Genomic DNA, 27657 nt, shown 5'->3' with positions numbered 1-27657 from the left:
AAATTGACGAGGAGAATACTAACATTCCTACACTTCTTCACAAAAAGATGTGATTGCTTCTATAACAATATCAAATCAAACTTCTTGTTGGTGTTCAAGAGCTTAAGAAGAATTATTAATTAATTTTCTTACCAAGCATTTCTTTAATATTCAATTCAATGGAAGGTTTGAGGTCTACTTTGGAAATCAATTAAAGCTCAACAACGAGCTTGAATATATATATATATATATATATGTTATGCATTTACACTCAAAACTCATATGTGTTTCAAAAAACTGAAACTCATGCTAAACAACTAGAATTTCTTTGTATGCTAGAATTTCTTTTATGTCTTTGTCTCATTTTTATTGCACCTAATATATGAAGATAGTGTGAAATGAAAGTATGCCTTAGTTGATTGTCATTGATTATTTGCATATTGTTTTTCGGATTTTTTTTCTTGAGATAACCTTCTATTCATTTGCCAAATTTCACCTACCTTTTTTTTATCCAAACAGGATATTATTCGATTGCCAAGAGTTTTTACTTTCCTTCAAAAGCCGTTAGCTCAACTTATCTCTGTTCTAAGAGCACCCAAGAGCAAGGAAGGTTATGCCTCAATAGGTGGTGGCTCTCCTCTTCGACAGATAACCGATGCACAGGTATGGGAAACTAATAGCAATTTTCTTTTTCATTGTTTATCCAATCATATACATTGACTTGGATGTTTTATTGCTTCAATTCTAAATAATGTGGTGACTTTTATTATATCAAATATCAATGATTAATTTTTTTTTTTCTTTTTCTTTTATTTCTTTATTATTTATTTATTCTTTTGCAACTTGGTCTTTTCACCAGAATACCTACTTTCTTCTGATATATAGATCAACTAATTTACAGTTTATTTGATTGTTTTACATATGCTGGATAGATAAGCACATCCTAAGGAAGCTTTAACTATTTTGTTGTTTGTTGTTAGCTTGAGTGATACCTCCTGCCACCTCTAGGATTGCAGCTTTGGCTTAAATTATTTTTGATTCGTGGGTTTTCTATTGTAAACAAAGCTGTAGTTGCTTTCTCGTATATTCATCGTAGGGCCACCCCATATACAAGTAAGGATTTACAAAGAAGGAAAGATTACAAGAAGGAAACTATCAGAGAAAGGAAACCTAATCAAATCTGTACAAAAAGTTAACAGATAATTATAGAAAGATTCCCACAACCAATCCCACAATCACAGGAGTTTGATTGGGTTGAATCCATCTGAATTGATTCTTCAACACTCCCCCTCAAACTGGAGAGTATACGTTAACCATTCCTAACTTGCATCCAATCTCTTGAAATCTTGCCAGTGGAAGACCTTTGGTTAGGATGTCTGCTAATTGGTTTTTTATTGCATGTAAGGAGTAATAATTAAGTTACTATCAGTGTTCAAAAACGCGCTAGGCGCTAGTCGGGCGCCAGGCTGGGGCCTAGCGCCTAGGGCGCCTAGGCGGGGCCTAGGCGGCGACTAGGAAAAATGATTTTTTTTTTTTTTTCTAAAAACCTTTTGATGTAATTTGATATTATTTTCAGGTAAATCAAAGTTGAAAAGACAAGTGAAATAATGGAATTAAGATTCAAAAAATAAACTATTATATTAGTTATAAGTTCAAGAAGGTAGAAGTAGCAATAATACAACATAAACCATATCCGAAGAATCTAAGTCTAACTATCTAATTGGTCTTCTTCCTCTCCATATTCTTCCAATACACGATCTTCATCGGACTCAAAATCAAATTCATTGATTTCTTGCTCATCTTCTTCTTCTGATTGAAAATCATCTTCATGAAGCTCTCTTATCCTAGAACTTCTTCGAGCTTGAAGCATCTCGTCTGCTCCCGATGCTTCACCAACCACTTCCCAAGTGAGCCCCATACCAGGCTCAACTTCTTCATCATCTTCTCCATCAACGATCCATCCTTGTGCATTACTAGCATCACTAGCAAGTAGCACATCAACATTCCTTTCCTTCTCCCTTTTGTGCTTGTTCATCAATTTCGCATTAAATTGAACATAGACTAGATTGTTCAATCGATTCACGTCTAGTCTATTTCTTTTCTTCGTATGTATCTACATAAATAAAATAAAAGCAATATCAATATAAATGATAACTGAATAAGGATAACTAATTGATAGTAAATAAATATAATTCATATATATACTAACCCCTTCAAAAGTGCTCCAATTTCTTTCACAACCGGATGAACTAGTAGTTAACGAGAGAATCTTTCTCGCCATTCGTTGCAAGTTTGGAGTTTGATTTCCATAAGTCATCCACCATGTAACTACATAGGTCAAACAAGTATAAAGTAAACAAATTTAATTTATACACTAATACACAATAGAAAGGATTAAAAGAATTTTATACCTGGATTATAATTGTCATCATTTTTCGCACACCCTTGAGTTGCCCACGATTTTCCAAAAGCTCCATCTTTACGAGTATACTTTGGCAACTCAACATTTATAACATGGCCTTGCAATTCACCATCATAATGATAAAACATCTCCACACAGTTAAAAAGTCCATCCATCACTTCATTATCAAGTTGTATATCCATATCCTCGAAAAAGTAGTAGGGATTCAAAAGGTAAGCTGCAAAATGTAGTGGACTATCTAGCCTATCTTTTACCCTTGCTTCAATAATCTCCATAATAGGCTTATAGTTCTTTTCAAGATTATTTAAGGCCTCCTTAATATCTTCCTTTGCTTGCTTAATCTCTCCACATAAAAAGCCCATAGAAGGCTTTCTATCCGCATCAACAATTCGAAGCACCTTCACCAAAGGTGCAAAAACTTTAAGGCATATAGTCACACCATTCCAAAAAGCAATGCTCATCACAGTAGCATAGGCTGCTTTCCCTTTAACAATCTTTGACCATTTGCACTCCTCCCATTCGGAGCTAGTAAACATTGTCCTCAATTGGGCCTTTTTCTCCATCAAACTCTGTAAAGTCAAGAAAGCAGAAGCGAATCTAGTAACTCCTGGTCTCACTATATCCCTCTTCTTCGTAAATGACCTCATTAAGGACAAGGTCTTATGGTGTGCATAAATGAAGATTGTGAAACTCTTGGCCAGATCAATGACTTTCTTATACTTCGGCAGTTTTCCAATACTTTCAAGCATCAAATTGATGGTGTGAGTAGCACATGAGGTCCAAAAGATATTTGGCCTCTTCACCTTCAATAATTTTGCCGCTCCCATATTATTGGCAGCATTGTCGGTTACTACTTGGATGACGTTTTGTGGCCCAACTTGCTCAATGCATTTATCCACATACTCAAAGATAAGTTCACTTGTATGTGCTTCATCTGAAGACTCTCTACAAGAAAGGAAAGCAGTACCTGCATTAGAATTAACACATAGGTTCATGATGCTCCTCCTTTTTCTATCTGTCCAAGCATCTGTCATAATGGAGCACCCAGTTCGTGCCCACTCTTCTTCATGCTTCTTCAATAACTCTTTTATTCTGTCAACTTCCCCCTTTAATAGTGGTTCCTTCAATTGGTATTGACTGGGAGGTTTGAAGCCCGGCCCAAATTGACCAACCGCCTCAACAAACAATTTGAGGCTATCATTGTCAATCGCATTGAAAGGTATACCAGCTTTATACACCCATCTAGCACAATATTCACGAACAGACTGTGTTCTCTCTTTAAATAGTGCTTCACTAATAGTTTGTTGCCTTTGGCTCATTCTCGCACTCAAACAAGTTTCAGGGCTGATGGAGCTTGCAAACTTATCGATAGGGCCAAGAGTACGGGACGTTTTTCTGCTACCTAACTCTTGCAATTCATCTTCATCATCCCCTTCCACTCTTTTGGAGATATTAACAGTTGATCTCATCAAATCTTCCTCCTTCTTCTTATTTTTCCTCTTATTCTTTGCCTCGGCAATAGCATTCTTACATTTGGCTTGATCAGTTGGAGAAGATTTTGGACATGCAGAAACATTTCCAGAAATGTGACCAATGTGTTCTTTTACTCTGTAAACACCTCCAGACATAATTTTAACACACAACTTACATTTAATTTTATCCATATTTTTCGGATCAATTAACATTTCATACTCCCATCCGACATCATTTGACTTCCTTTTAAGAATTGAGGAGGCCTCGGACGATGCTCCCGTACTTCCAGTCCTATCCGAATCATTCATTTCACTTCCTGACTCCTGTTTTTCCCTGAGTATTGAATAATTTCAATAATATACATTAAAATTTAACTAAAACTCATCAAATGAAATGAAATCAGCGGCTGCTTGAAGTAGCAAGCTTGCGTATTGCTTGCTTGCTGCTTCAACGAGCAGCAAGCAGCAGCAACTTGCTGCTAGCAAGCAGCAAGTTGCTGCTGCTTGCTGCTCGTTGAAGCAGCAAGCAAGCAATATGCAAGTGAGCCATGAGTAGCTTTGCGTTGCTGCTGAGTTACTGCAGAAAGGCAAGCTTGCGTTGGCGGAGGAAGATGGATGGTTGGATACATACCGCAGCAAGACGCGAACGGCGACGAGAGAGAACGACCAACAGGCAACAAGTGAGGTCGGCAACAACGAGAGAGCAAGACCAAGAGAAGAGATCAATGGCGGTGGCGAACAACCAAGAAGAGATCGAAGGCGAGAGAGAGAGATAGAGGAGCCGCGATGAACACAACCAGAGAGAGAAAGGGAAAGGGGATTGGGAAATAGAGAAAGGGAGGGGGAAAAAAGGTTGGCCCAAGACGCGCACGACCTAGGTGGCCCAAGTCGTGCGCGACCCAGGCGGCCGCCCAGGCGGTTAGGCGCCGCCTGGTCCGCTTAGGCGGCGCCGCGGACCGATTAGTCGGCCATGGCGCATAGGGCTACCGAGTAGCCCTAAATCGCTGCGGCCGGTTGCCGCTCAGCGCCTAGACGGCGCTTAGGCGGCCGCCTAGGCCGAATTTTCGAACACTAGTTACTATCCTGTTTTTCCTTGATGAAATGTTTGTCAACCTTTATATGTTTGGTGCGATAAAACTGCATTGGATCAAGGGCGAAGCCAAGTGAGGCCCGATGACCATTCCTAGCTTGCATGCAATCTCTTGAAATCTTACTGGTGGAAGACCTTTGGTTAGGATGTCTGCTAATTGGTTTTTTATTGCATATAAGGAGTAGTAATTAAGCTACTATCCTGTTTTTCCTTGATGAAATGTCTATCAACCTTTATATGTTTGGTGTGATCATACTGCACTGGATCAAGGGCGGAGCCAAGTTGCCCCCACTGGGCCATATCTTAATTTTTTTTATTTTATATTATTTTTAATTAAATCCAACTCCCAAAATCAATTCAAAATTATTGTATTAAAGCTTTGCCTAAATAGGTCAAATGGTCCAAATCCACTAAGTCCTAAGTCCTAATCCATTTCATTTCCAAATTTATCCTATTTCTTGCTTTATTTCCCAATACCCACCCAATTTTCTTTCTTTCAGTTGCTATTGCAACAATTGAAAGAGTATTTTCTGCAATGAACATTGTGAAGAATCAATTACGTAATAGGATTGAAGACCAATAGATGAATGATAGCTTAGTTGTGTATATTGAAAATGATGTATTTAATAAAATTGATAATGAAGTCATTATACGCCGTTATCGAAGTATAAAAAGTTGTAGGGAACAATTGTAAAAAGTTTTTGCATTTTAATATTATCATTATTGTCTTATTTTTGAAATTATATTTTTTGTATTCAAGTTCGCCCCCACTGAATCAAAATCCTGGCTCTGCCCCTGCCCCTGCACTGGATTGTGAGCAATGCATATAGCAAACTTGTTATCACAATACATTTTCATCATTTCTTTCGATTTGATCTTGAGGTCATTTAAGATAATTCTCATCCATAGAAGTTCACATACTCCATGAGCCATAGCTTTAACCTCTGCTTCGACACTTGATCTAGCAACCATACTTTGCTTTTTACTCCTCCATGTGACCAAGTTTCCTCCTAGAAACGTACAGTAGTCTGATGTTGATTGTCTATCCATAGGTGAACCTAGAGTCAACATCAAAATAGGCTTCGAGAGTCATACCCCCATTATTCCAAAACATGATTCCTTTTCTTGGAGTTGCCTTCAAGTAATGCAGGGTGCAGTTTACAGCTTGTAGGTGTTCTTCCCTTGGGTCATGCATAAATTGACTAACTTTTCCAAAGGAGTAGGTAATATTGGGCCTGGTATTAGACATATATATTAACTTGCCAACTAACCTTTGGTAATTGCCTTTATCGACTGTACTGCCGTCATCTCTTGACCATATTCTGTGATTTAGGTCAATGGGAGAGCTTGCTGCCTTGGTATTAAGTTGCCCTGTTTCCTTATGTCGGTCCAAAGTTGTAGAAAATAGATTAAAAGATGTAGGAAGAACAAAGAATTATATTACTCTCGATACTATGAACTTGAATATTACACTCTCTATTCTAGCAACACATTGACCACCTAAAGACTACCTTGGTCCTCAGATTCAATCAGTTGTTTATTAAGAAATCTAAGTGTGCCTTTGCACAGCCACAAGTGGAGTACTTGGGACATGTGATATCTAGTGTAGGGGTGAGCACTGATCCTAAGAAGGTGGCCGATATGATAGCCTGGCCAAGACCTACAAATGTAAAGGTCCTGAGGGGATTTTTGGGCTTGACAAGGTACTACAGGAGATTTGTGAGGGATTATGGGGTGATTAAGCAAGCCTCTAACTAACCTATTGAAGGAGGAGGGGTTTTCTTGGAATGAACAAGCAGAGGAGGCCTTTGTACAACCGAAACAGGAAATGAGTGAAGTGCCCACTCTTGGGCTGCCTGATTTCCTTAAACCATTCACCCTGGAAACTGGTGCAAGTAACACAGGGGTGGGGGTAGAATTCACACAGGAGGGGAGACCACTGGCCTTCATTAGCCAGGCCCTAAGTCCGAAACACCAAGGGTTGAGTGTGTACGATAAAGAGCTGTTAGCTGTGCTAATTGCAGTTGAAAAGTGGAGACATTACTTAGAAGGTGGGCAATTCATCATTAAGACGAATCACGAGAGCTTAAAATTCCTCTTGCAACAGAGGTTGCACACCCAACTCCAAAAGAAAGGGATGGCAAGGTTGATGGGACTTGATTATGCCTTCTAGTATCAGAAGGGAAGTGAGAATAAGGCAGCAAATGCCCTATCTCGTTGTACATAAGAGGGAATTATGGCATCCATCACTTTGGTTGTTCCTGATTGGTATTAGGAAGTCACCGCTAGCTATGAACAAGATGATTGGTCAAAGGGATTAATAAAGTACCTCATCCTAGACCCTGTAATACCCAGGAATTTTTTAAGGACATAAATGGAATTTTATGAAGGGTAAAATTGGAATTTTCAAAAGAATGAGACTTTAGGGTACACTATCGCAGTCTTAAGCAACCAAATCAATCGAAAGGAGTACCTCGGACCTTAGATAGCCAAAGAAGATGGTATAGCATCGACGAGAGATTCGAGTTATGATTTTTGGAGATGAAAGAAATTGGATCGGGAACAGTTTTCGGTACAACTGTCGATCAGGCTAAAAAAATCGAATCGACGTAGGGGACATCTGGAGAGTCAACAGAGCAAGCTAAGGACAAACATTTTATGTGTAGAACAACCCTTCAGTGAATTCAGGTTAAAATGAAGAGATTTAAGGTCAAAACGAGCAATTGGGCCAAAGTGTAATTTTCTAATTTTGCCCGAGAGAAGTCAAAAAGGTAATTTTTCAAAAGTTTTAAGGGTGAAATGAATAATACAAAACTTGTGGGCCGTAGTGGTATAGTTGGATTTAGCAGGGGTGTTATGGAAAGGGAATAAATGTCAATTGAAGAATCTGGGGGGTTGAAGTGCAAATTGTGAAAATTGCACAGTGTGAACGCAACAGCAAAAACGGCCGCCGCAAATGCATGCACGTGGAGACTGAATCTAGCTACGAGACGGCCGAGGGAGAGCTGGGGAAGGTGCTATACGGCGGTAGGAAGGCTTGGGGGCCAAGCTTGGCTGCTGATTGGCCGGATTTTGACCGGTTTTCAAGTATAAAAGGGAGGCTGAGGGTTTTGGTTTTTTGTCATCAAATCGGCCGTGCTTTTGGATGATTTCGAGAGAGTGAATAAGGGGGTTTTGATCTTTGCGTCAAGGAGAAGGGATTGGGAGCATTTTGAAGTGTTTTGGGGTACGTTTGGTGGCCATTCGAGCGTCAGCCGGAAACTGGAGGCGGTCCGTTTGCCGGACCTGCAACTGGCCTTTTGGAGGCCTTGCCAGTGTTGTTTCGGCCGGAAAAAGGTACCATTGTGATCGACGTTTAGAAGGCTTCAAGGGGGTATGCTCAGATCTGTGATCGGAGTAGTCGCTGGCATCGGAAAATTGGGGAAGATGATCAGCGCGCCTTCCTTCACGTGCAGCCACGCGCAGGGCGCGTGAGGGCGTGTGTGATAGGGGCAATTCGGTAATTTTCTTCCAGTATTTTTCTTAATTTATTTTAGGAATTATTATGTGGAAAAATTGGGAAACATGTTTGAGGAAATAATTATTTTTGAATTATCAAGGTGAAAAATGGGAGAAAAAGAGAGAAAATTATGGAAAAATTGAGGAAAAAGGATTTTAATGCTTCCTTAATTAAATATGGTGTTTAGGAAGTGTTGTTGCTCGAGGTTGAGTAAAAGTTCAAAGGTTTCCGATTTGGCACGCAAATCGAGGCGTTGCACGAAGATCGAGACATTCCAAATGCCTTCGAGGTGAGTGGTTTGACTCTAGTTTTACCATTGTTTTGGAAATGTCTTGGTGTGAGTGTAGTGAGTTCAGGTGAGCGGTCTTACCAGAACTCGGGATGCTATGCTTATGCGTTTTACTTATGTATTTGTGGAGTCATTTGCATATTGATCATGTGATATAATGCATCAATTGTTTTTACTTATAAAAGAGTCGGTGCATGGCGTGTGATTTTCATATCATCGGGGTGTTGGTTTTCGTGTCGTTGTGGGGTCCATATGGGATGGGATGAGGTCTTTTTGAGAATGGGACAAGGTTAGTTCAGGTGAACGAGTGACACGGTAGGGCACTCGAGAGATTAAGTATGTTGCGGCAAGGTCAACTCTAACGGTGTGTGGAATGGATTTTCCACATGAGGTTGAGTATGTCAGGGAGATTTCTCAAGATAAACGTGTTGTATGTTGTTGTCTTTGTATGCCATGCTCGTATGTCTTTAATGCATTATGTAAACTGTTTTATGCCATCACTTAGATGTTTTATCATGTAACTTGGGTTATGCCCCTGGAACATTCAATGTTCCAGCCAGGGACTGCTGCGAGGGCGAGGACGTGGCCGGTTGAGGCCCAATGGTGTTTGGTTTGATAGTCATTGTATCTTGCCGCAGGCTTTAGTAAGTAATTCGGTTTGTGTGAACAGTTGTAAGTTAATGATATTGTTATTTGGTAGTTTGTAGTACGTGGTTCGGTGTAGAAACATCTTGTATGGAACTCGTGGTAGGTCACGGTATTAATGTTAATATATTCGCTGCGTTATAAAATGTCTCGTTTAGTTGTTAAGATTATTGATCTTGTTAGTTAAACGGGCAAGATTGAGGTTCTCGGGATTCGATATCTGCATGTGAAGGTTGTTCTTGAAATCATCGCGCGTGATGAACTTGGAAAAAAAAAAAAGATTCCTGGAAATACCCTTATAGTGACACGCCCGGTGAAGCGGGGTGTTACAGACCCAAACAGCCGACCTAGGTTTACTTTGAACACTGGATGATGAGGTATCACGGAAGGTTGGTAATTGGGAATAGTGAGGTATTAAAGGAGAAAATATTGGATACTCTGCATGGATCACCATTGGGGGGCCATTCAGGTATGCAAAATACCCATTAGAGGGCTAAACGACTGTTCTATTGGCCAAAATTGAAGAAGGGGGTGGTTGACTATGTGATGAAGTGTGACACATGTAGGAGGTGTAACCATGAGATAGTAGTAGCTCCAAGGCTACTACAACCCCTCCCAACTCCTACTCAAGCTTGTTCCTTTGAAGTTGCTCTTTGTTGCAGTTTACACAATTTTCAAAAACTAGTCATGTTAAAAAAGGGTTAATGTTGACATGAAAGGGAAGGAAGGAAGAAAAGGCGGCAGTGCAACCTATATTGGAATGCTTTATTTAAGGAATGATTTATTTAAGATTTTATCTTGATTAGATTAGTTTCTTAAACAGATTAGGAATCTTTCCTAATCCTACTGTATCATAATCTGTCCTAAATGTGTTGTAATCATTCCTATTATAAACTTTCTATAGCTGTAATTTCCAACCTTATAACTAGGGCTGCACATAATGAATATTCAAGCTTTATGTTCAAAATCTTCATGGTATCAGAGCCACTTCCAATTGCCCTGTGATTTTTGGCCTTCATTGTCTTTTGTATTTCAATCCATTCCCCGGGCTTCATTGTCGATTCCTTGCTCTTCTTCCTTGACTGTTTATGGCCGATTGTTGCCATACTTTCAGTCGCTCAAGCCCCAAAATTCCTTCTTGTCTTTACCTTCATTGCTAGACATTTTCCTTTCTGATCATGTCAGAAATATAAAAAATAACGCTAGTTTCAACCATGACATCCGGTGAGAATAATGGAGTTGATGCTCCAACAGTAGGTTTTTCTTCCAACGATTTACCAAGGGTGCATCAGTCATACAGGCTGGACGACTTTCCTAAAGGGGAAGGAACATATTCGCCACTTGACAAAGCCTAGTCCACAGAAATCCGACCTAGGTTTTAATGCTTGGGATATAGAGGATTCCACGATCATGTCATGGCTATGGAACGCCATGCAACCAGAGGTTAGTAAAAATAATATGTTCTTGTCCTTTGCTAAAGATACATGGGAAACGCTTAGGTGTTCCTACTCTAAGATTCAAGATGCGTCAGTTATTTACGAGATTAAGATGAAGTTACATAGTACTAAGCAGGGGGTCTCAACAATCACTAAATATTACAACAAAATGAATGGTTTTTGGTCGGAACTTGACCACTACCAGAACATTAAAATGGAATGTGGGAAAGATGCAACCACTCTTCATTCAATTTTTGAAAGGGGTAGAGTTATAGAGTTCTTGGTTGGACTTAATAATGAGTATGATCAAGTTCGAGTGCAGATTCTTGGAAGGAAAAAACTTCCATCCCTTAATGAAGTGTTTTCAGTTGTTCGAAGTGAAGAAAATAGGAGGACAACAATGCTGGGTGATATGACTTCTGAAGGATTAGCAATGTTTACAAACAAAGGAGCAGGGTCCAGATTTAAATCACTGCAAGGAAGAGGCAATGTGCAGGGTAGGCTGCATGGAAAGGAAGGTATGTGGACTTATGGACAGAACACAACGCATAGAACAGAAGGATTATGGTGTTCCCATTGCAAGAGGCCGAGGCATACTCAAGAGACATGTTTTAAGTTGCATGGAAGGAGGCTTTGTTGCAGAAACTAGGGGGCTTCAATAATATGACCTCTTGAAATCAGGCATATTTTTCAAATAGGCAAGAAGAGCCAGTGGAAAAAACCGAGGCAGCACCCGAGTTGGAGCAGAATCAGCTGAAAGCTGATGAAATCAGCAAGCTTACTGATGAAGTTAGCAAACTCAAGATGTTCTTAAAAACTTTTTAGGATGGATCATGCTCTATTGCTCAGCAAGGTAATCAGCCAGGTAACAGTTTCCATTTGAGTTCTTTAACAGCCTCTAAAACCAATAGGAATGATATCTGGATTCTAGATTCAGGAGCTATAAACCATATGTCCTCTAATTCAAATGTTTTTGATACCTATCAGCCTCTTGTGACACCTAAACAGATTGTTATTGCTAATGAGACTTCTATTCCTATCAATGGTCAGGGACAAGTCACTCTTAGTCCTAAACTTTATGTTTAAAGAGTCTTGCATGTTCCTAATTTGTCCACTAACTTGATTTCGGTTCATCAACTCACTAAGGATCTAAATTGTCGAATCATTTTATCTCCTTATTTTTATGAGTTTCAGGAAATGGCTACTGGGAGGATGATTGGAGCTGCTGAGGAGAAACATGGGCTATATGTTTTGAGAAAGGAGACCTTGCAGTCTCATCACATTTAGTCCAGATTTCAGCCTAAATCAGCCTGCACCTCTCAGTCTTCTAGTAGTGACATTTGGCTTCATCACTACCGCTTCGGGCTTCCACCTTTTCCCTTACTCAAAGCTATGTTTCCTGTTTTATTTAAACATGTGTATCCTAGTGTTTTTCATTGTGATGTATGTGAACTTTCCAAACATCATCGTGTTTCCTATCCGATTAGTAATAAAAGATCCTCACGTCCTTTTGCTCTCATTCATTCGGATGTTTGGGGTCCATCTAGGATTCTCAATTGTTCTGGGGCTAGATGGTTTGTTACCTTCATAGATGATTGTACTAGAATAACGTGAGTTTTCCTTCTTAAGGATAAGGCTATTGTTAGCACTGTGTTACTGCACTTCTATTCCATGATTCTAACTCAATTTGGTACTCCTATTCAGAAATTTCGAATTGATAATTCAAGGGATTATTTTAATCAACACTTGCATAAGTTCTTTCAAGACAAAGGGGTTATTCATGAGTCTTCCTGCATCAACACTCCACAGCAAAATGGAGTGCCTGAGCGGAAGATGGGACACCTCCTCATACTCCGGACAAGTTGGAAGATGGGACACCTCTTCCTTTTAGGGTCTTTGGTTGTGTAGCCTTTGTTTATGTTCCATCTCATACTCCGGACAAGTTGGATCCTAGGGCACTTAGGTGTCTTTTCCTTGGTTATTCTCCTACACAAAAAAGCTATAAATGCTATAATCTGCCTACTCGAGAATTTCTTATTTCAAAAGATGTGACTTTTGTTGAGTCACAACCCTACTTCGGTTATTCTACTCTTGGTCTTCAGGGGAGAATCATAGGATTGAAGACCAAGTGTCCAATCTCCTTCCTAGTCTTGACCTTGGTCCACATTCTTCAACATCAACAGACCCTAAACATTCTATTCCTAATCCTATCTTGCATACTGGTTTTGTCTCCTTATCTTCGAGTGATCACTCTCTCACTGTCCCAAATGAGTACCCAAGCGCTAAGCAAACTCATCAACCTGGATTATCAACATCTCCAATAAGGTTCAAGCGCTCTCTTTTTGTGTATCACAAGAAACAACAGTTCATGTCTCATTCTCAGCATGAAACAAGATCCGATCCCCAACTAGATTCTGTGAAGGTTTGTTCCCTTGATCCTGTTCATTCATTTGCTATTGATTTGGATATTCCTATTGCCATTAGAAAAGATGTTAGAAGAAGCACTCAGCATCCTCTAACCAACTATCTCTCCTATCACAGGCTGTGCTTCTGACATATAAGTTTTTTGACCACTCTAGATACCATTGTTATTCCTAATTTGGTGGAAGAGGCTTTAAAGGATAAAAAATGGGAACTAGCCATGCAAGAGGAGAAGCGGGCATTAAAGAAAAACAACACATGGGATTTGGTACCTAAGCCAAAAGGAGTGGTTACAGTGGGCTGTAGGTGGGTGTTCAACCTAAAGTACAATGTAGACGGCCCATTGGAGAGGTATAAGGCTCGATTGGTGGCCAAAGGCTACACCCAAACATATAGAATTGATTACTTGGAGACTTTTGCTCCAATGGCCAAGATGACCACGATAAGAATCTCTTCTCCTTAGCAGCTCACTATGGATGGCAATTACACCAACTAGATGTGAAGAATGCTTTTCTTCATGGTGATTTAGAAGAAGAGGTCTTCATGGAGCAACCACTATGATTTAAGGAGGGAAAAGGAGATGAGGCGTGTAGACTTAAAAATGTACTATATGGCCTCAAGCAGTCACCAAGAGCTTAGTTTGACAGGTTCTCTAAAGCTATGTAGTGTATGGGGTATCACCAGAGTAGAGGAGACCATACTCTCTTCTTCAAGCACTCGGGAAAGGGAAAAATGACTGCATTGTTGGTTTATGTGGATGACATCATTGTGGCAGGAAATGATATGGATGAAAAGCGAGATCCGAGCAAATTGGCCCAACATTTTGAGATCAAAAACTCGGGATTACTCAAGTATTTTTTGGGAATAGAGGTAGCCTACTCTAAAGAAGGTATATTTCTATCCCAACGTAAGTATGTATTGGATCTTTTGAAGGAGGCAGATGTTATGTCCCCAGGAGGATTAGACGGGTAATATTGTGATAGGGATATAATAAATGGGTAATATTGTAATAAACTTATATTAGTTTGTTAGGAGATATTTGGTTGTTTGTTAGGAGCACATGGGTGCTGTTAGAAATTAGTTAAGCAGGTACTTGATGTGAACCCCACAAAGGAAGGTGAGATACGACGATCAAAAATGGTTCCTTTGCCAAGGATCATTCTAAAACAGATTCGTAATAAACAAACAAAGGACCTTGACCCGTTATCTATAAAGAGATAAGAACCAAAGGTATAAGAAGGTTAGGGTTGACGCCACACTCAAGATAGAAGAGAAGAGTTGTGAGTGATAAGTTAAGGATGAACGCCACAAGATGAAATCTTAATAAGTTCAAAGTAGTTCGTTGATGAACCAAAGAGAAAACTCTCACTATTAATATTGTCCAAAAACTAAATTCCTCTCGAGTTTCATTGGCTTATATAGCCGAACACAAATCCTAAAGTAGAAGGAAATAAATCAAATCCTAGGTATAGTAGGAATTGATTACAAGAAGGAAATAGCATAATCTGATAATAAAGAAACAAAAATTATCTAAAATAGAAAAGATTTAAAAACAAAGTAGGAAATAAGGGAAGTGGTCAAATATTCAACCATTCCTTTTTATGCGCCTAGATCTTATCAATCAATCATCCCCAAATCTTGCAAATCTTGTCACTCAATCAATCATCCATAAATCTTGCAAATCTTGTCAATCAATTAACCAATCAATCAATCAACCCCAAATCTTGTAATCTTGTCAATCAACCAATCAACCCCAAATCTTGCAATCTTGCAAATCTTCTCAATCAATCAACCCCAAATCTTGTCAATCAATTACTCATTCAATCAATCAACCCTAAATCTTGTAATCTTGCAAATTTTGTTATTGGGCCTCCATGAATGCTCAACAGATCTTGTGAGGCTTTAGTAACCTGATTCACATCACTACCTATGCCTATAAAAAGGCCCATTGTAAGAGGAGATGATTATGCTTGAATTGATTAATGAAACTCTCATTTTCCTCTCTAAATTTCTCTTCATTCTCCCTCTCATTTCTCTTAACTTTCTCCCTAATTCTATTCAATCTCCCCCTTCATTTCTTCTTTGTTCTTCCCCAAATTCCTTCCAATTCCTTCTAAGACCCTAGCTAAATCCTAGGGTCATGACAATTGGTATTAGAGCGGTCATTCCTCGGCCGTGAGTTCGGCAATCAAGTTAGTGTGTCTGACTTTTGAAGGTGAGTCCGACGAATACCGTTGAACATCCATAGCCTTCGCTTCTTATGTGTTTGCAAATTTCTACTATCTTAGCGGCAGAATTCAGAGAAGATAGTAGTGGTAGAACGAACACCAATCCACAATAGGTTTTGATGCTGACCAACGATTGGTGTCGAAAAGTAACAAGTCGTAGGAGGCGATTCCGGAAATAGCATAGTCGAACCATTTTGGTGGTGCATTTGGAGTCGATGCATTCAGGAGTCTGTTTTAGAAGCGACTCATAGAAGTAAAACCTGAGGCAGGAAGGTGATTGATGGTAGGTAAGTGGTTGCTTCCGATTTGATTTTGGAAGGAGTCGACGGGGAATACGATCGTTGAATTCACAACGATTGCGAGCAGAGTAGATCGAAGAAGGTGATCGAGGAGATGGTTTGACTTTTGGAGGCGAGAAAGAATCCGACTCTGTTATCAATCCCCAATGGTGATTTGCATTGGTGATTAGGTGAAGCAATTCCTATAAAGTACAAAACCAAGCCAGTGGTCGCGGCCAGTGGACGGTGATTGGGTGGGTCGCGATTGTTGCAAATTTGGCTTGACGGTGGATAGGTTGAGCTTCTGATCTGATCTGGAAAGTATCTATCGTGGCTGCAATTAGGTTCGGAGTCTGGAGAAGGACTTCGATGGCGAGCTAGCCAAGAGAATTCCAAACGGGTTACCGAATATTACTGCCGACGTGGTTAATTTCCAACAGGCGAGCAACCCAGGAATTTTCGGAAGACAATTTCGCTGATTCAAGAACTCTGTTAGTTTCAATTTGGTTCGGTACTGTAGGCGAGTAAGACCAACAGTTCTAATCGGATGTTGGAGTTGAACAAAGGAGGCGAAGTAGGTGTGCAAATCGAGATGAGATTTTTTGTGATTCAGAGTAGTAGAGTTGATTAATTTGATAGGCGATTCATAGCAGCGATTTAGTGTAATGGATTCAAGGTTGCTGAATTGAGAGGAGATCGATTCTTAATTAGGCGAAGGCATATCAACTATTTTGGAGTCAATTGATTTTCTGGATGTTGTTTATCCATTGTGTTAGTCGGCTTAAATTGGCAACTCAGTTGCAAATTAGAGTGGCGCAGTGGATTCGACGGATTCCGTGTGAGAAGTGGATTCTTCCAGCTTATCCAGCTTGTTGGTTGTTGGTGCTTGAGGCTGTGAGTAAAGGGAAACAAAGGTTAATTTTGGCTTTGCATTTTGAGTTAACTTGTTTGAAGAAGAACTTTATGTATATAGCTCTTTGGTCTTTAAAGTATGTTGCTGGTGAAAAGGCGGCCATGGGGAGCAGTGCATCTATGAGACCATTAGAGTCTCAATTGCAGCAAAAGAATGCTGCATTTTCAGTGGAAAATTTTGCTTGTGAATCCATGGAAGGTGGTGGAAGCATGAGGCAATTGGAGCCTCAATGGTAGCCAAAGAAGGCTGCATTTTCAGTGGGGTATCCTACTCGTGAAGCTAGGGGTGACAGTACATAAATGAAGCAGAATGCTTCATTTTCAGTTGGAATGGAGCCTTTATGGCAATCAAAGAAGGCTGCATTTTCAGTTGACCACAAGCATCAAACATGGAGAAAGGATTTTGAGAAGGAGATCAGCTAAGGGGACAAGAAAAAAAGAAGTGGGATTGATGAAAAGTGCGAGGAATTTGGCTATACGTTCCGCGAGAAGCTACAGGAGTTTGCAATGATACTAATCCAGAAGTATCATTACAACTTTTCCGTTGAATACTTCGATGATTATCGCGGGAGTTTTAACAAAGACGAATTCCCTAAAATAGAGCTGCTGAAGAAGAAATTGAGGAGGCGGGAAGCAGATTCATTGCTCACCTCCAATGTTGAGCAGAAGAAGTATACTGGTTTAGGCGAAATTGACAAGGAAGATGCCAACTCATTACCCTCGTTGGCTAGTGCATGGGCTGGAGGATTTGGGGGTGTTTTGGATCAGAAGTTTGTGGGAAATGGAATAGCATTGGATCAAGAAAATCTGACTAAAGGACCCCCAATTTACACAGATATTTGGGCTGGAATTCTTCTTCCTATTTTGGACCTACCAAAAGCTAAGGATTCTTTGGCTTGGGGTAAAATGGGTAGCGAGAAGGTGGAGAGGGCTGAGGAGTACATGAAAGAAGAGGGTGAGGAAGAGGAATTAGAGAATGACAGTCTCTCAAGCACTCTTACTAGTGCTGAGACACTTGATTCTATTGATTTCTGGAAGCAACAGAAGAAGGAGCCAGAAAAGCCTCTTCACCAAGTACTTGAGGAGAAGGAACAAGGGATTGCACCGGGCTCCTCGCTTGGAACATCTCACATGTATGTCATTGACACGAGCACACAAGACAAAGCAAAGGTAGCATTGCAACAAGAAGAGTTGGAGGATGGGGTTGTAGGGCTGACGGCACATTTGGAACCATTTTTAACGGCACTAAGGAAGAGGTAGATGGCTGAAATTGGTGTGGCAGCAAGACATAATGTTGTTGCTGCTGAGGAGAAAGAAAATAGAAGGCAAAAGAAAAGGGAAAAACTAGATAAAAAGAAGGAAAAGCGAAGAAGAAACCACTGGGTGAAGATGGACATTGGATAAAAAAGCAATGGCTAGGTGGTAATAAGTTTTGTGGGGACAAGAAACATTTCAGGGGGGGGGGGGGATTGTCATGTCCCTAGGAGGATTAGAAGGGTAATATTGTAATAGGGATATAATAAAGGGGTAATATTTTAATAGGCTTATATTAGTTTGTTAGGAGATATTTGGTTGTTTGTTAGGAGCACATGGGTGCTGTTAGAAATTAGTTAAGGAGCTACCTATGCCTATAAAAAGGCCCATTGTAAGAGGAGATGATTATGCTTGAATTGATTAATGAAATTCTCATTTTCCTCTCTAAATTTCTCTCCATTCTTCCTCTCATTTCTCTTAACTTTCTCCCTAATTCTGTTCAATCTCCCCCTTCATTTCTTCTTTGTTCTTCCCCAAATTCCTTCTAAGACCCTAGCTAAATCCTAGGGTCATGACAACAGGTTTATTGGGAAGCAAAGGAGTATGTACTCCAGTAGAGCCTAATGTGAAATTAGGAGAAGACACTAGCAATCCACCAGTGGATAAAGGCAGATACCAGAGGTTAGTAGGACGTTTGATTTACTAATCACACACTAGGCCAAATATAGCCTATGCAATGAATTTAGTAAGTCAATTTATGCATTGCCCGACAGAGAGTCATATGTAGGCTGTAAGGAGAATATTGTGTTACTTGAAAACACCCCAGGTAAAGGAATCTTATTTAGAGTGGGGGGTGTTTTGGATATACAGGGATATATAGATGCAGACTATGTTGGATGTATAAGTGATAGGAGATCTACTATAGGGTATTGCATGTTCTTAGGAGGGAACTTGGTCTCTTGGCGAAATAAGAAGCAGAGCATAGTGGTAAGGTCAAGGGCTGAAGCTGAGTTTAGGGTTATGACACTTAGCCTATGTGAGTTACTATGGATGAGGATTGTACTGGAAGATTTCAAGATTGATGTCAAGGAACCAATCAAGTTATTTTGTGACAACTAATTAACCATAAGCATTGCATATAATCCTATATAGCATGACAGAATCAAGTACATTAAGATTGATCGACATTTTATAAAGGAAAAGCTTGAAAAATGTATCATTCAAATTCCCTATGTTTCTTCTGAACAACAGGTAGCAGATTGTTTGACAAAAGAATTGGCAACTAGAAGATTTGAAGATCTAATATGCAAGTTAGGATTGATAGATATTTATTTACCAAGTTGAGGGGGAGTGTTGACATGAAAGGGAAGGAAAGAAGAAAAGGCGGCAGTGCAGCCTGTTTTGGAATGCTTTATTTAAGGGATGATTTATTTAAGATTTTATCTTGATTAGATTAGATTCTTAAATAGATTAGGAATATTTCCTAATTCCATTGTATCATAATCTTTCCTAAATGTGTTGTAATCCTTCTTATTGTAAACTTTCTATAGCTGTAATTTCCAGCCCTATAACTAGGGCTGCACATAACGAATATTCAAGCTTTCTGTTCGAAATCTTCAGTTGAGCTTGTCAAGCATGGTCAGTAATCAATGGTGATTAGTGACAAATGGTCATGCTACCAAGATGTTGATATGATTAAGGCAATATTTTTGAGGGACAATATTTTGGATGAACTTTGGTGGGACAGTGTTGATTATATACTTAATAGTTCACAATATTTAGATATGACATGCTTAGAACTTGTGACACACAGATAGACCTTGTCTTCATTTAGTTTACGAGATGTGGGGGTCTATGAATGAAAATGTGAAGGGTAATATATAGGCATGAAAAGCTAACTGAATTACCTATCTATGAGGTGGTGTATAACATACTCATTGATTGTTGGACAAAAAATAATACATCACTACATTGTTTGGCTCATTTTGCATCCAAGATTCCAAGCTAATTCTTTTTATAATTTTTTATTTTAATTTATATTAAGGTTTTGTTTTTATCATTCATATTCAAACTGATTTTAAATTTTTTTCCTTTTCACTGTATTTTTTACTAAAGGTTTATAGTGAAAAGTGGCTCCAAGAAGATCCAAATCAAGTTGCTCCACATAAGGATTTGGAAGTATTGACAAAGAGTAGGGAAAGTGTATGAAAATATATTTTTCTAATAATGAGGAACATGTTAGAGTTGCTACTAAATTTATAGATTTTTAATTGATGAGAGGGGACATTGTAGATTGAAGTGTATAGCAGACAGATACTTGATGGATCCCATTACATGGTGGAGCCTCCGTGGTTCTTCAACTCCTTTGCTTCTGGGGTTGACATTTAGCTTGCTTATGCAGCCGTCATCCTCTTCATATTGTGAAATAAATTGGAGAACTTACTCTTTTGGGCATTCCAGGAAGAGAAAAAAATGACTTAAAAGCATGCTGGAAATTTGGTTTTCATTCATAGTAACCACTGTCTTTTTGTCAAGAGAAACAGGATGACTTCAAAGTGTGCTGAAAATTTGACTTTCATTCATAATATATGCAAGGACAGACTAAGATGTGAGATATAGCTGGAGATTCTTTTGATTCATTTTGGGATATTGGGATGCTTGAAGTTGCTAATCTTTCTCCTGGTGAACTAGTCTTGGAGGGTGTGGATTTTGCATTTCTATATTTCCTAGCTCTAGTCTTTATTATCTTTGAATCCTAGATACTTGTTTTAGATCTTTTTAAATTCGAAATGAGTTATGAGATCAGAGTTAATTTATTTGGAATTTTGTATTTCAAATTTTAAATGCATATTTATGAGTTTGGAATATAGTTTTGATATTTTATTTTGTCATTAGAAATATACAAATTTTGTTCATTAATTAATGCATCCCAACCATGTCGTGTCCAACTTTTTTGAAAAATGTCATCACCTTGTGTCTCGTGTCCCTGTCTCTATGTTTGTGTTTCAGTCTTTCTCTAGTTTATCCTCAAATTAAGTCTTGAAATCCTCATCCCTCCACAACTATTATAGTCCCTCTCATTTCGATCTCCATTTAGAATCTAAACCCAATCTCAATTTATTCGAAACTATAATTAAGTTATCCTAATCTACAATGGCATTTTTTTTTTCCCAACAATTTGGGTGTTGCAATTTCTCCCCTCACTAAATTAAGTTTTGTCCTTGAAAGTTACCTCAATCTAGCTTAAGAGATGGGAGTACTTCTTGGATTTACAGAAGTCTCTAAATAATTTTTGACAGTTTCCAAATAATTAGACATCCAATAACCACCAAGGTTATTCTAATCCACTATACATTATGAATTAGGTAAATATAACTCGATAAAATTCTCTAATAATGAATTCTCTAATTGTCCCTTTAGAAGGCAACTAAGAACCATCTTAAATCACCAAAATGAATATGAACTAAATGCTCAAGTGTATAGGTCACTCTATTTTAAGACCTTAATTGCACTCAATGTAATTGAGGGTCTCAACTCTATCTATATGCCATCCCTAGGTTTATCCCAAGAATCTTGCTTTGATACCACCTATAACACTATGGGTCCTCACTTGAAAGTGTTAGCTAAAGGTGATTTACAGACTCATGGGACCAAACAAAATACATTAGGCCTCCCCAATTGACCACCGATATGGGATTGGTTTGTGACGAACTCCCCTTTTTTAATACCCGATGTCCTCGCTAGGCTAGAAATCCCCCATTAATCAATCTGACCCAAATTAGATTTAAAACACTTTCTTTGCCTGCACCCACTTGGTAGTGTTCCTAGCTTAAGCTTGACACCACTTATAACATCATGAGTCCTCAACCAAAAGTGCAAGGCGAAGGTGGCTTATGGGCTCAAGGGATAGTAATAAATCGAAGACCTACCCAATAGACTCCTGATGTGGGATTGGGTCATGACAATCTGTTTCTGGTTTTTCTTCAAATTAAGTCTTGAATCCTAACCCCTCCACAACTGAGATTATGCAAGCCACTGACAGTGTTGAATAGGGATGGGATAAGGGAATAAAGTGAGCATACTTCGAGAAGCAATCCACCACCACAAAAAAGACACTCTTTCCTTGAGATTTGGGCAATCCCTCCACAAAGTCCATGGAAATATCAGCCTAGATCTGTTGTGGCACTGGAAGAGGTTGTAACAACCCTGCTAGCTTTAGGTGCTTGATCTTATTGCGTCAGCAAATGGCGCAAGACCGAACATACTTTTGAATGTGAGATTTCATCCCTAGCTAATAAAAGTCTGATTGCACCCAATGGAGGGTTTTTTGGTATCCCTCATGTGTTTGATCATGGAAGATGGAAACCATTATATGCCTGAGAGGTGAGTCAGAATGGAGATACACTCGTTTCTTAAACAGAATCAGGCCATTATGAACTTCCCATGGTAGGCCGAGCTCCCCATGCTGGATTTTAGTCAACAATTCCCCTTACACTGCTGATCCTTGAATTTTGTCTCAAACGGAGTCAAAAATAGTCAACTGAAGCATAGAAATGTCCATACAACCCCCCAACTAATGGAACAAAAGTTTTAGCCCTGAAATTTGATTTTTATTATTTTGTTCTCATTTTAATGACATATGAAGAAGAGCACATTGTTTGCAAGCACCGCCTTGTTGCAGCATCACAACATATGTAGTACTCATTGTAAGAGCTAGTTAGGTCATGATTGGAGACTCTTAATTTTCTGCAATATTGTATATAGTCAGATTCTATTTATGCAATTTTCAGAAAAGTAGACCACTTGCTCCAATCCTGTTAAGGACATTCTGAAATCTTTTTTCACCCAATTGAAAAATTTTGCATTATCCTCATTTTTCTTTTACATTTGCTTGTGGTTTACTGCAGGATTTTCTATTTAATTATTTCCTTCATTTTCTTTAATATTTGTTATGCAGGCAGAAGAGTTGAGGAAGGCACTTTGTGCAAAGAATGTCCCAGCAAAGGTGTATGTTGGTATGCGTTATTGGCATCCATTTACTGAAGAAGCTATTGAACAGGTATCTTGAGAGCTTCAAACTGCTGCCTTTTATCATCAAATATTTAAGGTACTGATGTTCATGGTGTTTGATTGATTTTCCTACATATACGTTCCATACAAAAGATGAAGCATACATCTTTTTGAGCTTATCCCTTATTATTGCCAATAAGAAATAAATGGCGTAGATAGTGAGATTACTTTCCCTTCTTAATTGTGCTCTACTTTAGTAATGTATGTTTGAACATGTTAACAATGTCTTTATGTTTCTTACTTAAGGTTACAAGTATCAAGTGTAAATATAGGGGTATCAAAATAGATAAAAACTGACACAATTCAACTTTTCTCATTTTTTCTACCCTGACATGATATGACAGAGTTTTGGTCCTTCATGTTTTGACCCCCCCAAGTACGTGATGTGACACTCAGCCTAGACAAGTGCTTGTTGGCAGCTAAGTAACCGTAACTTGATTTTTTTTCAAGGTAGATAGGAACAATCACGAGAAGAGAGGGGGGGAGGGGGAGATGTCATGTACCTAGGGTTGTGCTAGGGTTTTTATAGGAAATGAGAAGAATACAAGGGAGAATTAGAACAATAAGGGAGGGAAACAGACAGAAATTAAGGAGGACTCAGATAGAACAGAGATAGAGAATTAGAGGGAATCGGAAGAGAGATTAAAGAAGTTGAGAGAAAAACAGATTTCAATTATCATTCATTTATATCATTCTCTAACTGATCTAGTCGATTTATAAGTTGTTCTATCCTTTTAGTTACAAATACAACTAAAAGGTACAACTGTTACAACAACAATGTACAACCAAAGGAGAAATACATATAATACACAATTACTATTACATCATTGGGGATCTTTGGGGTTGTGACTATTCCCCCTCCCCCTTCCTTGTGAGAGTTCTTGTTCACAAGAACTTACGGCAATTGGCCCTATTCTTGATCCAATCCTTGCTTTCTTTATTTGGTTTATCCTTCTTCTCTTTTTCTTTTATTTCTTTCTCCTTCTAAGCCTTTTCTTCTTTTCTCTTACGTTCATTTTCTTTTGCTTTTCCTGCAAACCTAAAATTTAAACCTCAAATATCTCTTCTTGCATTGATCTGTAAATTTTAGTAATTTCCTTATCCTTTGCTAAGACTAGGTGAACTGCCAAGATATCTACAATATCCTGCAGATGCAGTAATTGAGAAGCGTAGACTTGCTTCACTTACTCAGACAAAAACTGTCCAAAAGCTACAGTTCTATGATTTGTTGCAACACCAAGTCTAGCCATCCACCTATTCCTTGTTGCAATTGAAAGTAGTTCCAATTGACCTGTCATACCTCCAACCATATCATCTCTAATAGTAGAAAGGAATTCAAACTTCTCTGTAAGCCAAGACCTGATTTGACACTACAGCTTGCCAACTGGAATATGAGCAATCAGAATAGCAAGAGTCATGTTCCCAATAAGAAAAAGCTCTTTCACCATCTTTTGAAACTCATCACATTTATTCTGTTCATCTTGCTTTGCTAATTCATTCTCTGATAAAACCAACATTGGAAATCAGTCCTTTTTGTTGTCTACTTTAACCAAAGCTATGTACTCCTCAACCTTCTCTGGAATCAAAACCAAAGAAGCAATTTTCTTAGGACCTTTGCTAGTGATTTCTTTGATTTTCATGCAGTCATTACGCCTTTTTTCTGTCTCCATAAAAAGAGGCTTAACTGAGATTGTGATAGGCTGCCCATAACTTTCCGCTACCAAAGACGTAAGAAATAAAGGCAGAATGAGGATACTGAAATAGGAGAAGGCCAATTGGTGCATGTGCAGACAACACATTCAGTTAAAGGGTAGAATGAGAAGAGTGAAGGAGGGGGGGATGTGCGGGCAACAGATTCCTATAAATAGAGAAGCAAATGGAGTAGAAGGTAGGGAATATTTTGGTGAATATAGAGGGAGAGTGTGGACTTCTCGAATGTCCAATTTTCTTTCATTTTGTTAATTTCCAGCCTTGTAATTCCTTTCGATTATCAGTAATACAAGTAATTTAAGCTAGACTATTATCAGTATCCTATCATTTGGTATCAGTATCCTCCTTCCAATAGGAGCAATTGCCTCCTGCATTGGTGTCCGAGGAAGTACTTATCCCCACACTTGTAACAAGCCCCCAAGGGTCTCCTCTGTTCGTTCTCTCTGCTTCCTTGTTGCGCCATGTTAGTAGGTGGTAGTATCACTGGTGGCTTTGGCATTGCCCCAACCCTATACATTTCCCTTCCTGACAGTGGGGAACCCAAGCCGTTTCCCCTACTCTGATTCCTCTGTTTCTTTATCAATGCCTCCACATTTAATTCCTGAAGCAGAGCACTCTCCACCGCTTCCTGGACCATCCTAGGCCTTGTCATCTTGACCACGGATCAGAGTTCCTCCCCCAGTTCGCTGATAAAACTTGACATGAAATAGTATTCGGTCAAGTATGGATTCCTACTGAGCATCAGCGATTTTAGCTCCTCAAACTGGAACTGATACTCCTTGCATTGATCCATTTTGTTGAACTCCTCAACTATATCCATAGTCCTCTTTTCGCCGAACCTCTCACATAATCCCTTCACGAAGTCATTCCAGCTACATTCTTCTCTCACTCTCGACCATCCTTGATACCATACGTCTCCTATGTCATTCAAGTAGGCCCCCACCAGATTAATCTTCTGCTCCTCGGCCACTTGATGTATTCCGAACAACTTCTCACATCGTCGGATCCACCACTGTGGCTTGGTTTTGTTAAACACTGGTAGTTCCAATTTCGGAACTAGAAAGTTGTGGTGGGTCGAATTGACTTGGATCTCCTGTTTCCTATCCGCGCAATTTTTCCCTATTGCCACTGGATCAATCTCCATCTTCGATGATCCCACCATCCTCTGACCAGTGTCGACTCCCAGCAATATCGGCTCTGATCTCTCTCGTGGGGGAAAATCTGGAGACATCCTCATCTGCGCTTGGCTCGAAAACATGAGCATAAATTGTTGCATTTGATCACGAAGCATATTGCTTTGTTCTCTCATCTCATCTCTGATCTGATTGTGCATATCCCCACGCAATCATTTTGAGGCTTCCTCCATCCTTCGGTCCACCACAACTCCAATCGAGTCCTCTATTGATTCGACTCTAGCCTGCACATCCATCACCTGTGGTCATCACCTGCTGAAGCTGTAGTTCCATTTGCTTCATATGAGTGTCGTCCGCCATTGATATAACTTGTCAAAGTTATGGGGCCAAGATCGGGGCTCTGATACGAATTGTTGAATCCTCTGGATTTAGCTAGGTGTTCTCTCGTTTTGTAAAGAGAACTTGGCGGGAATTATATAGGGGAGAGATGAATTAGAGAAAGAGGGGGAAAATTAGAAGTTGAAATGAGAAGGAGAGAGAATTGAGAGGGAAATAGAGCAAGAAATTGTTCTAATGATATTTGATATCCTCTAAATAAGGTAGGCCGAGCTTATATACTCAGCCCTAGCGGAAGTTGGGGCCAGAAACGGTTGCCACTTTCGCATGTAAAAGTCTCAATTCCTCACAATTACAAATACCTACCAGCCTTTACTGTTTATTACAATTAATCCCCCTTAGGTACACAACATATCCTTGGGGTCGTGAAGAGAGAGAGAGAGAGAGAGCTCCTAGATTTTGCCTTACTTTACTAATGAACTTTGGAGATTGTTAGATCCTTGAGATTTGATAGTAATCCTCCAGAATTTGGGGGAGAATTTTAGAGAATTATAGAAGCCGTTTGAAGAAAGAGGGGGAAACGAGAGAATTGGGAGAGAGAGAGAAGAAAATTGAGGGAGAATTTAATAGGATTTCAATTCAAATTCTCGATGCCTCAATACAAGGGGGAATGGGTCCTTGTATAGTGGATCTCGCGGCTAGTTCCTGCTTCTTGCCAATCCATGCATCTTATTTACATTATTGTCCCTTCTAGAATGAGTCTAACTACGTCTAACTACCCATACATGCAATTCCTGACTCTACCTCTGTCTCTAGATCATGACAAATTCCTCCCTTCTTGAGATATTTCTTGTCCTCAAGAAATGGTAAGGAGGCTGGCTGCTTGAGAAAATTATCGGAATAGATTCAACAAGTACTCTCAAGTGCTATCATCCAAGTGGCAATTTGTCCACTTCACCAGCACCTGTATTAGAGGTGCACCATGTTTGTATAAGACCCTACGGTCCAAGATGGAGTTGTGCTCTGCAATCACATCCACTTCCTTAGACAATTGAGTCAAATTAAAAGCCACTTGCTATGTTCCCACGGATCTCTTAAGTAGAGAGACATGGAAAATCGGGTAAATACTTGAGTCTTCGGGTAGCTGCAACTTGTATGCCACCTTGTCAACCTTAGTTACAATGGGATACGGCCCACGGCCCATGGTACCTAGGGCTTAGCTTGGTCACTTCCCCTTTTGCAATAGCCTTAAGGTGAGCTGGCCTGAGCTTCAAGTACACGTTCTCCCCAACCTTGAAATTCCTATCACTCCTCTTGCGATCCCTATATTGCTTCATGCGGTTTTGGGCTAATGCCAACTCCCCCTTCAATTGTTGCAACACACGTTGCCTCTTTTCTATGTGAGCTTCCACTGTGGCCACTGTGGTTTCTTCTCCTACAGCTGGAAGCAGTGGGGGCTTGTACTCGACTAGAGCCTCAAAAG

At 39.5% G+C, this 27657-nt stretch overlaps 2 protein-coding genes across 3 annotated transcripts in view; one reads left to right on the top strand and one right to left on the bottom strand.

Moving 5' to 3' along the window:
* LOC127803487 (ferrochelatase-2, chloroplastic) overlaps window positions 1-27657 on the top strand; it is a 78009-nt gene that overhangs the window by 10793 nt on the left and 39559 nt on the right. For both annotated transcript variants that reach the window (XM_052339733.1, XM_052339732.1), the window contains exons 3-4: window positions 499-642; window positions 22883-22984. In XM_052339733.1, the coding sequence (XP_052195693.1) occupies window positions 499-642; window positions 22883-22984 (246 nt within the window). The remainder of the gene's footprint in view (window positions 1-498; window positions 643-22882; window positions 22985-27657) is intronic.
* LOC127803488 (uncharacterized) lies at window positions 1606-2541 on the bottom strand. Its single transcript, XM_052339734.1, has 3 exons — window positions 2391-2541; window positions 2189-2307; window positions 1606-2092 (listed from the first exon to the last, which is right to left on the bottom strand). The coding sequence occupies exons 1-3, from the start codon at window positions 2527-2529 to the stop codon at window positions 1688-1690; spliced, it is 663 nt and encodes a 220-aa protein (XP_052195694.1). The 5' UTR covers window positions 2530-2541; the 3' UTR covers window positions 1606-1687.

This window comes from Diospyros lotus, chromosome 6 (genome assembly GCF_014633365.1).
Source record: "Diospyros lotus cultivar Yz01 chromosome 6, ASM1463336v1, whole genome shotgun sequence".
In the NCBI taxonomy this organism is placed as follows: Eukaryota; Viridiplantae; Streptophyta; class Magnoliopsida; order Ericales; family Ebenaceae; genus Diospyros; species Diospyros lotus.
The sequence above is the reverse complement of the archived record's forward strand: the minus strand, read 5'-3'. Positions and strand labels throughout refer to the sequence as shown.

Excerpts from the sequence above, each read along its gene's own strand:
- LOC127803488 (XM_052339734.1), bottom strand. The coding sequence starts at position 2,529 with ATGTTTTATCATTATGATGGTGAATTGCAAGGCCATGTTATAAATGTT. Across the intron at positions 2,308-2,390 it reads TGATGACAATTATAATCCAG|TTACATGGTGGATGACTTAT; the intron begins GTATAAAATTCT and ends TGACCTATGTAG. Across the intron at positions 2,093-2,188 it reads ATTGGAGCACTTTTGAAGGG|ATACATACGAAGAAAAGAAA; the intron begins GTTAGTATATAT and ends TTATTTATGTAG.